The 11,102-nt window shown below is 36.8% G+C and overlaps 1 protein-coding gene across 6 annotated transcripts; it reads right to left on the bottom strand.

The window, feature by feature from the left end:
* LOC109234577 lies at window positions 728-10,157 on the bottom strand. Of its 6 annotated transcripts, none has more exons than XM_019400621.1 (10): window positions 9,932-10,157; window positions 8,364-8,430; window positions 7,692-7,945; window positions 6,242-6,818; window positions 5,256-5,894; window positions 4,167-4,607; window positions 3,047-3,241; window positions 2,860-2,916; window positions 1,437-1,499; window positions 728-1,358 (listed from the first exon to the last, which is right to left on the bottom strand). In XM_019400621.1, the coding sequence occupies exons 1-10, from the start codon at window positions 9,967-9,969 to the stop codon at window positions 1,278-1,280; spliced, it is 2,412 nt and encodes an 803-aa protein (XP_019256166.1). In that variant the 5' UTR covers window positions 9,970-10,157; the 3' UTR covers window positions 728-1,277. The 6 variants fall into 6 exon arrangements, with proteins under 6 accessions (XP_019256166.1, XP_019256168.1, XP_019256169.1 ...); XM_019400623.1 differs by having other exon boundaries at window positions 7,692-7,940; window positions 8,364-8,411; XM_019400624.1 differs by having other exon boundaries at window positions 7,692-7,940; window positions 9,932-9,947.

The following is an 11,102-nucleotide window of genomic DNA, read 5'->3' as shown; positions in this document are numbered from 1 at the left end:
TTTTTTTTAAAAGATTATAAATTAAAAAAAAATTGTAAAGAAAAGAATTAATAACGAATATGGAATGAATAGAAAGTCAAGAAATTTATTTTGGGAAAAGTATTTTGTAAATTAGAAAATATTATTAAGGATAAACTAGTAAAAGTGTTGGTCAAACTAAAAGTGCTTATAAGCTGAAAAGCCATAAGTTGGGGGTGACTAGCTTATGACTTATGGCTGATTTTAGCTTATAAGCACTTGGCTTATAAGCACTTTGAATGTTTACCAAACGCGTAGATAAGCCAAAAGGTGCTTATAAGCCAGTTTGACCAGCTTATAAGCTTAGCCAAACACCCTCTAAGTTCCAAGAGAAAGTATGTGGACACCGGAGAGTTTTCGGTTTAGTAGGAGAAAATGAAAATGAAACGGTGGAAAACAAATAAAAAGGTGGCTAAAGAGTTTAAAGAGAATGAACAGTCGCTTTTAATTTTTCATCCGAAAAAAAGATAAACAGAAAAATTAGAATAAATAGCAAAAAATATGGAAAAAGATAATGGCTTTTCTCATCATATATAGTGCCACGTAACCTGTCTTAGGCCCTGTTTTATATAGATATATAGATATATAGATTCAACGCATACATAACTAAAATGCTCTAACCTTAGATGTCTTCTGGAAGTTCCCATGAAATCCTAGCTCTAACTAATAAACGAAGTTCACCAAAATATATGAGATCCAAAATGCGTCGTGGGTACAGAACTGAAACCATCATCAACAGCTCAAAATGCTAGTCTATACAATATTTGGTGTATGTACAAGATGAGAGAACATCAGAGAAGCAGACACTTCAGTAATGTATCTAATCAGGCACTATACTTCATACAAATGTTACATCATACACGAGGTTGCTCAAATAGAATTACAGATAAGATGAAGCAACCTACATTCTAATTCTGTTGCACTCCTACTTCCATTTCATTTAGTTAATACCTATCTAGTCTACAGTGCATCTACAAAGACTACAGGTACATACTGAACATGCAGAAATCATTAAGTACCTTCTTCAGTTGGTTGCCTGCCAAACAGCTTGTCTCTGGTATTGACTTCACCAGGACCAGGGGCTGATGCCTGCCCAGTGATGGAAGGTCAAGGAAGTTGGTGACATGATGATAGGGGAGCCGGTGACCGAAGCCCAGACCAAAGCGCCTTCTACTTCTAATAGGCCATGAAGTAGATCAGAATCATTCTCAACGAGTCCATAAGAACTATATGTAGCATGTAATGTGACTGTGGAAAGATCAGCCTCCGCTGCTAAATAATGGATGATGCCGAGTGTACGAGTATCCTTTGTCTTGGTCACTTGATACCAGCAGATTTACCTGCATCATATTCATGAAAGAATATTAGGCATCTGGTTGCTCAATGTCAAAATCGTCATGTCAAGGCATTGAATTTACCTTAACAATTTCTGAGTTTGAACTCGGACGTATATAGGCTGCCAAGACGCTCATGCTAAAATCCTGAAAACACCATAATATTGAAAAAGAGATACATAAACTTTCCCAGTTTGAGGGATTGACTTGTTCCTGTACCAGCCTTTGACACTTGACTGCACCGATCTCAAGCAATACAAGTGGCAAGTTTTTTTTTTTTTTGATTTGCACCGGGTGTCCGAGTCTCTAAGAGCCCCGACTAATCCCGGGGGTGCACAGGCCCTCGGCAAGGAGTTTCCCGCAAGTGCACCACGGTTAATTCAGGTTTTACCCAGTCCGATGGCCCTCAGAAATTGTTTGCACCCAGTGGGTTTCGAACTTGAGACCTTGAAAGGGAGCAAACCCCAAGGCTCAAGTCAATTGCCACCAGGCCAACCCCTGAGGGTTAATACAAGTGGCAAGTTAAGGTTGCATGAATCGCTTCATGATAGATATTTCAACTTCTAGCTTGGTCCAGCACTCCAGCTAAATAATTTGTCACACTAGGTGATGGAGGATTTGATACTATCGATCTCAAGTTAATAGGCTTAGATCATCAAATTTGAGATTAAAAAAAAACTTAAATTGCAGGTCATTTCAATATGAGGTTCATTTCAAATGACACTTGAATCATTTCATAAGAAATCTTTAAAATTTGAAATTTCCTCTTTAATCCAAATGTCTCCTTCCAAATAGATGCTTTTAAGAAACTAAGCCTTTTGACAGTTTCATGGGGATATATAAGTTGGAAAACTTTACAGCTGTATACTGGTTTAACTGCTTCCCCNTTAGGGTGGAGCTATTCCCTTCTAACAACACCCCCCACCACCACCACCACCACCACACACACACACATACACCCTTTAAAGGTCGAAAGCCAAAGCCTCCAGATTCGGAAAATATGTTTTTAACATATAAATCTCTCTCCTATGCAAGAATATGCAAGAACTGTTTCTGGCACAGAGTGAAAGAATCTAGTCAAACCCCTCTTTCACTAATGATATAAGATCTGTTAGCCATGCTCACTAGAAGACCAGCAGAAAGATCAGCTCAATTCTTTAACCTGCAATTTCTAAACTCTGTCTCAAGGTTGAGTGAATTTGTTTGGTACAGTCCACAGATAATTACATACATTAACTATTAACTGCAAGAGTAGCATCATTTCCCTTCTGACAAGTCTGTTTAAACACTCATAGTCATAGACTATCAGTGATGCAGCTAGGTCAGTATTCAGTATTTATTAGTTCCATAATTACAATTCCAAATGTTAATATAAAGTGATATCTAATTTCCAATAGTTAAGTGACACATGGAAAGAGGATTTTAATCAGCTTAAAACCTCGTAGAAGCATTTTTGTGCTAAAAGGAAAAGGGAAAAAAAAACTCGTGACATGAAAAGAGGACTCACTCTGAAAGGATCCCCTCTTAATGATTGGACAAACATTGAAGCTCCTGAACCTTTTCCCTGAACAACATGAAGATACAATCTCAGTCAAACAGCAAGCAGTGCATTATGATGTTAAAGATAATCATCATGTTTTCGAATCAGTTAAATCAAAAACAGTGGAAAAGCAAGCTAAGTTAAACCAAATTACCTCCAATGATACATCTCTAAGCCGCCTACCCGTTTGAGCACAGCAGATGCGGACTACATGTTCATCACAGCTTCCGCTGATGACATAATCCCTTCCATTCATGTAATAAGAGCGAGTGTAATTCTGAGAGCTCCCTGTTGAAGTTATACTAAAATCTAGATGGAGCCTCCCATCAACAGCTAACAATTGTTTCACCTGCCAATAATTTTTCCATGTTCTCAATATAACCTGGAAAAGGATGACGTTTTGCGGAACTGCATATAATACAAATCCATTAAAAACCACTTTCATAAATCTTTTCATTTTACTGCTGTATTATGCCAGTTTGGCACATATCCCTCTTAAAACTATCCTATCCACGTGAATGGTGGGCCATTATTTTTATGGAACACTTTTTTTTCCCCTTGTTATCAAATTTATAAGTTCATCCACCTTCTCAAAGAAAATGAGGGGGAAAAGGAAGTTATTCCTCAGTAAATAATGAGCACTTTATATGCTTTTAGAAGTTCTTGCTCTCTTTTTGCGTAACAAACTTTTGTTTCATAGGAATATGTCTCCTGGCCTGGGATATCCAAGGAAGTTGGTCCTAAACAATTGTCCTCTTCCTGTCAGCCTTCGGAATGGCTTCGCTGCAGGTATACGACATCAATCCTAATTCTGTAGAGTTCAGCCAGTACTTAAATCTCTTTTCTCCTGTTGCATGGGCCAATTCTTTGTTTAGTGGCTACTGCATATAGGCGAAATTTTTCCATGTTTCTCTTCCAAGATTATAATTGTCCAAATATTTAATCATCTTTATGAGTTAATCATTTCCTAACAATTTGATGACATTACCTGATAGCATTCAGTTCTCTTCTAACCTCGATTAAAGAATACGAGGGTGAGAGTGGAAGTCAAGCATTTAAGATAAAAAGGTTTCTTGGTAAAATCTATATGTAATATAATATGATTATTTTTATAAGTACATGTAATATGACATGATTACTTTGTGCTATACACTGAAATATTTGCAACAGGGACAGATCCGAAAAAAGCTCCAGACAATCACAATAACAGCAGGGACCGGCATGGAGAATCATTGTAAATGGGACAAAACCTCTGACTTATCTCAATAAATTACCTCGTTGTCAACAGCCGAAACAAGAAGATATTGGTCATCAGGGGAAAAGCAAACCATCACATTCCCTCGAGAACTTAAAGCAGTATAGCAAGGCTGGTTTGGTTTCTGTCTTAAATCCCACATCTTAACATCCCGATCAAATGATGAAGTGGCAAAAATAGATGGAGAGTGGTGTGAAAATTTAACGACATTAATATGTTCTCGGTGCATATCATCAAACACCTGCAAGCATCTGCCACTGCTAATGTCGTACAGAGCAACATGTTTTGAGTATCCACTCGCAAGAAATAACTCATCGGTAGAGTTGACATGAACAGATGTTAACTGGTCAAAGTCATCAAACATAATTGAACCTGCACTCTGATGGCTGCCTGTGGCTGTTGGAGGCATCAACCGGATGTCATACAATCTAAGTGAACCATTATCAGAACCAGCAATGACCTGAGAAAAACACAAGGGTTTTATCAAAATAGGCAGGTGCTCAAGTTCAACGACTTGGCACGGTTGAGTTTACAACTCCTAAAAAAAATATATATGCATGGCCACTGAAATTTTTTCCTCTGCAGCTGACAATTTCTCCACGGAAGACTCTAAACATGTAAAATCTGACCTAAAAAGTGATTATATTCATCAGTCATAAAGCAGTCCCATCATAATTCTGCTCATTTGTCACTTTTCCAGCTAAATTACTTGAACATAACAAAATATTGGTTCATGAGAAACTTATGACCCTTCCACAGCAGAGTTCATGGAGACTAATAGAGGACCCATGGCTATTATAAAAAAGAAAAGCATTTCCCAAAATTCTTGCAAATCCTTTGATATTACTTGAGAATTACAACCTCTAGTTGCGCCCAAAGATTGGATTATTATTCAGTTTTTGGACAACATTATTCAGGAAATGAACAACAACATATATCTAAATTATTAATAATATCAGGTGTAAACCAGAAACAGCAAGGAGCATGTTTAGCAAGAAAAAAATAGTCTGAAATACAATAGAATGCACAGAGGGATTCCAAGGAACACAATTTCCAGGAATATTCCTTCACCAGATACATCATAACTTACAGCTTTTACATGATATACCTTGGAGGGATAATTTTTTAGCCAGCATAAACCCAGAACACTGTTCATTGTTCCAAGTGAGGGAATGTAACTGACAATTTTTCCACTCTCATGGTTTATAACAATCACTTCACCATCCAATGTTCCAAAAACCATAAGGCTTGCATCAGATGGATGATACTCAAATTGGCGTGGTCGATAGCTTCTTCTACCATCTCTTGCTGTGGTGTCAATGATAGAGAGAGGACAAAGGGCAGGCCAAGCAGCAGAACCAACTTTGGCAGCAGACAATGACCTAGAATAAAAGTATTGCGACTTTCGCCTAGGAAAGAGCCTGCGAGCATGGTTTGCTCTAGTCTCACGCTTTTGCAGAATGCTGACAACACTCTCCTTATTCTTCCTCTTATATGGTAGGTACTCAAAATTTTGTGAGAAGATCACTTCGGCCTTTTCTCTGTCAACCTTCCTAATAGGCAAGTTATCAAGAATTTTCAGGTTTGGCAGTGAAACTATCATGTACTCTCGGTAGAATTTTTCAAAGCATATTGGTGAAGGATTATGAGATATACACTTCTTTGGAGCAATGTATGACAGTCGTGAGTCAGATAAACGGAAGAAGGGTTCTTCGTCATCCTGCATATCTAACGTGCCAAAAGAAACCTGTCATGGTGCAATAAAAAGACAATTGTCATTTTTTCCCACTCAAATATAGGGGCATTGAGGGAGGTGTCTGCACTGTAATCAAACTTTTAGCATGCAAAGCTTTAGCAGGTTGTAGAAGCAGAGAGATGATGGCGTCAAAAGATAAATTAATTTATACCCCCTAGTTTTTGGATATTAATATCAGAGGGAAAAAATAGAGAAGAGTGCTATACGAGAGAGAGTAACTTTACTATCCTGTTATCTATATCACTGGTGTTCTATTAAAATAAGAAGCAGAATCTGGTTAAATGTTCATGCTAAGTGATATATGTAACAATAATACAAAAAAATAATTGTTGGTATACCTCATTTTGCAGATTAACCAGATCCTCCCAACCAGGAGGTGCATCAGGCAAGAGTTCCATGGAACTCGTTTCACGATCCTGACTTGAAAAATCCACTTCACTGTCATCAGATGAATCTTCACTACTCCTATCAATATTCATATCAGTATTATTCAAATATTGTTCTTCATTAAAATGCCTATACATGATACTTTCACCACTAACTGATGGCGCTTCATCATGAATACTAATCTCTGTATGATCTGAATCCCAGTAGTCATCCCTTCTATCTGATGCAGGATGTTTGTGTCCTTCATCATCTTGTAAAAAATTCTGAAAGCGCAATTCAACTAAGGAAGGGAGTTTTGCAAGTGCAGCAGTGGTAGTCCATAAATTAGTGATTCTTGTCTCACACAATGAGAGGAACTTCAAATTTGGCATACAGGTAAAACACTCCTCACGGAAGTTAGTAAGTGATGCACTGGAATCCAAATTAAGGGTGTGCATCCGCATAAAATTCCCAACCATGGTGAGCTTTCGGAAATGGGAGGACCTCAGATTTAGCACTTGGCATGGTAAGCCTCGTTGAGCAAGATCCCTGAAAAACAGATCTAAAGGTAATGAATGCACATCAGCCTAAGTACTGCATAAAGGTGTACCTATCCATTGCACATTATGTCTAAACACAACAAATGGAAAAGCAATATATGTGTCAGTAGGAAAACAGGAAAAAAGACACATGCTCACTGCAGAGAAGACGATCAATTGTTGGGTTCATTCTTTTGGATATTTTAGAATAGTTTGATTTCGGGATAAAATAGTTGGTTCAAAGCAACTTTCCCCTTGATGCTTCTGTTCAATTTAATTCTGAATATATTTCGAGTATATGACAAATTAACTTGCTAAAGATTTTCAATCTATGTCAGATAAGTATTTTTCCAAATGCTGGACATTTCCTTTACATCTTTACAAAAGTATTCTTTTTCATAAGATCTCTTGGAAATTATTCCCAGAATCCACTATTGTGTGTGTACCAAATATTTTGAGATTATTACAGAAAGGTAAATTCGGACTGGCCAACAGTTAAACTTTAACTTTTTTCTTATGAGTTCAGGCAACCGATCCAGAAAGGTAAAAAAAGAAAAGGACTTTGTGCTGATTCCTCCTGTATATATTAGTCAAAACTAAAACATCTCTTATGAAATACGTAATTAAAGAAATCTATGTGGATTTTTTTTTTTTTGAAGGAAATAGATAGAAAAAGTCTATATGTTAGCAAAAAACATCACATGCAATTCATGGTTCATAATTGAAGCGGGTTCATTCCCTACCATGAAGATGCATTTCTTTCTTTATTTACTTTTCCAAAATATACCTACTTAAAAAATGGCTGCATCTGCAGCAAAGCAAAACAGATTATCAATTGTGGCAAAGGGTTGGGAATAGAATATAAAACTGTGCCAATACGTACAGCAAGAAGTCCTTGCCAAACAATATATCCTGGAGATCAACAACTCGTAGCTTTCTACTGCTAGCACGCAGCAAAGTAAGAAGATACTCCCAACTCAGGGTGCATACAGATCTATTTATAATATCTACTGCATCAATCTCAGAAACATCAACTTCCATCAACAAATCGAGCAGTGGGTGGAAATCAGCATCCTGGATGTCATCCAGCAAAATCACTAAGCTAGACACCTCATGGCGGGCTTTCTTCAACCTGGCCTGGGCAGTAATATGAGAGTAAGAATGTAAGATTTCAGATGACACAGAAGAAACAAGCAGCACATTCTGCAGCAAAAGTCAAACAAATATCGCTAACGGTGAGAAGGATAAAGGAACCCATTTAATAAAACAGCCACACCTATGATGCCAACCAGGAAATACATTCACTTAGCATGCGGAATAACAAGAAGTTTCTTGAAACAAATCTCAAATCATGTTAACATGCCCAATATAAATTTTCATTGATATGAAGCCCAAATCTTTCTATAAGAGGATCATCATTTCCCAAATATATTCAGCTAGTAGAAGTCTACCTCAATTGGCGAGCAAGTGAAAACAATGATTAATAAGCTTATATTTGCAGTAAAGATAGCATTTCTGATGGTTGGAAACAATGGACAACTACAGTATCACAAACCTTGAAAAGAGCTGACAGAACTTGTTTATTAGGAGGAATTCCTCTAGCCTGGCAAGAACAAATGTACCTGGACCCAATTTGAGAATTAGAAAGTTCCAAACCATTTGTCAGGAACATCACAAAACAATAACAATATAACATACAGCAAACTAAAACATCAGCCATCTTATGAAATAGCAGAGCAAGTTGATCTTTGTGCTTGGGGAAATGACGCAGCTAGTGAGATTCTAACCGAGGTGCGTCTATAGCTGGTTGAGAACTATTTCCAGCCCCCCTCTTCAGCCTGGTTTCACCCCTAGCTGTTGAGAATTAAAATCACCAAGGGTTGCAGTGGGATGGATAGGATCCCTCCACCTTAACCAAAGGTCTCGGGTTTGAACCCTAGGAATGAAAAAAAAATGCTGCTACGGAGCGCCTCACCCATTTGATGGATCTTAAGTGGCGAATCCGAATTAGTCAGGCCCAATATGGGTAGCGGATACCGGTGACAACAACAACAATAACCCAGTAGAATCCTACTAGTGAGGTCTGGGGAGAGTAGCGTGTACGCAAACCTTACCCCTATCGCGAAGGGATAGAGAGGCAGTTTCCGGGAGACCCTCGGCTCAAATATAATAGATCCGTAACAACAACAGAAACCAGAAAAATAGTATCAGCATCGTAAAATACAGCAAATAGCGGACACCGGTGAGAAACCAAAAAAAAAAAAAAGAATAGCAAACCAAGCAGACGAAGCGTTGATAAATTGGAAGTCAGCATTAAGAAATAAGTAGTTTGCTGCATGCCTGAAGCATAACATGCTTTATGTCAAAAGTTTATAGAACAGTAAGATTAGCCTTTCCATTTTATCTAGACTTTTGCCCTTTTTATTTATTTATCATGCTTTAAGAGATCAAAGTTGATTACGGAGTTTTTAGGTTATCAAATTTGTCATTTATTCTTATATCATGTCTTCAGAGAAAAAAGTTGATTGCAAATGTAGATCCTTCTTGCCTCTATTCCAGCATAGAGCAAAATCACAAACTAGTATCTTAATTTCTGGACAACTGGACCAGATGCTTCAGTCTAGCTCTCTTGCTAAAAATGATAGGAGTAGTATCCAAGCATGATTATATGCCAACTTATAAACCTGTTAACTGCTAAACCAAAATTACATCACTAATCTTATCAATTTTTAACCCTCTCATATAATTAATATGACCAAATTAATCATTTTGGACTTCCGAGAGCATACTAGTCTAGCACGGATAATTCCAAATTAGGGAATTTAACAGAAAAAATAAGTGATCTGAAAATCACGTACGGAGAATATCAAGCAGCAGAAACAATGGATACAAATCGCTGCAATCTCAATTTTTAAAATCTTGCTACTCGACAAATAAAGTTATAGTATAAGTTATAGTAAATTTCAGTCTCCAGTAAAGCATACCACGATTATAAAAGCAGACACGGCTGACTTTACATTTGGTGTAACTGATATGTAATTAATTCAATTAGTGAGAAACTGGGAAAAAATATTTAGCATGTGATGAATGATGAGATAAAATTACAGAATGAAAATTTTTGACCTTGTTTCTAAAGACGAGATATCGGTGCCGGAGGTCATGGTGATGTTGAGGTAGCTCCGACTGAATTACTCCAACAATGTTGGCCGTTACACGGGAAGAAGCAATTTTTGGAATCAAAAAGTCTACTTTGATCTTTTCATCTTTTTATATGATCCTGAGCCCTTCTATTATTATTTTTCTCTCCTGATCGGCTGATCGTCCCCTTTTTTTCTTTTTTTTTTCTTCTTTTTTTTTTCTTTCTCTTTTTGCTGTTTACATGAGTTTCAGTTCCAAGAAGGTGAATAATAATAATCTTTATTTAGTTTTTATTAATAATAATACTTTTCTATTTTTCACATACTAATACATTAATACTTTTGCTACTGAGAAAAGAATTACTTTTTGAGATGTTCAATGTTTTAATTTAAAACTCTAGAAGATAAGTTCGTTCCAAATATCTCTGATTGATAAATTACAAACTCCCCTAGATATTTTAATTACCTAATATCTATGGATAACTGTAAATATTTTTGTATACTATTGTGTGTTACTACTGCCTTCTTTTTAAGATTGTAATTCTAGTTTAACTCTCTATAATGTGAGTAATGTTCCTCTAATATGTGGGATGATGGTGAATGTGTGATAACTAATGACCTATTGCACGTGCATAAGCGTATATCTAAAGATAATCTAATCTTTATTTTATTAGTAGAAAGAGGAGATCTACAAGTAATTGCTTAGTTTTCTACGTACGTCTATGAAAAAGTAATGTCTTAAATTGCTTGCGTGTTAATTTCAGCTTTTAGCAACGAAACTCTAAGGAACTGCATATATCCGTAAAAATAGTACGGGCTAGCCAGTTTTCGGACTGGTCATTAAAAGATAGTCAGCGTTTGCAAAGTCAATGAAAAATAGCTACTATTTTGCTGTAACGCGGAATTTCCAGCATAATATACTGGAGATCGGTGCACCTATGTATGAACTTTCAGCATATTGTGCTGGAACTCCAACACGCGAAAAGTTCCAGCATAATATACTGGAGATTGGAACACCTGTGTATGAAATTCCAGCATATTATGCTGGACCGGTACATTATACTGGAACTTCATTATATTATATTGGAAGTTCAGTATATTATACTGGAGTATACCAGAACTCCAGTATAATATACTGGAGTTCCAGTATATTGTAC

This window comes from Nicotiana attenuata, chromosome 11 (assembly GCF_001879085.1).
Source record: "Nicotiana attenuata strain UT chromosome 11, NIATTr2, whole genome shotgun sequence".
In the NCBI taxonomy this organism is placed as follows: domain Eukaryota; kingdom Viridiplantae; phylum Streptophyta; class Magnoliopsida; order Solanales; family Solanaceae; genus Nicotiana; species Nicotiana attenuata.
This window is presented reverse-complemented; position numbering and strand designations above follow the sequence as displayed.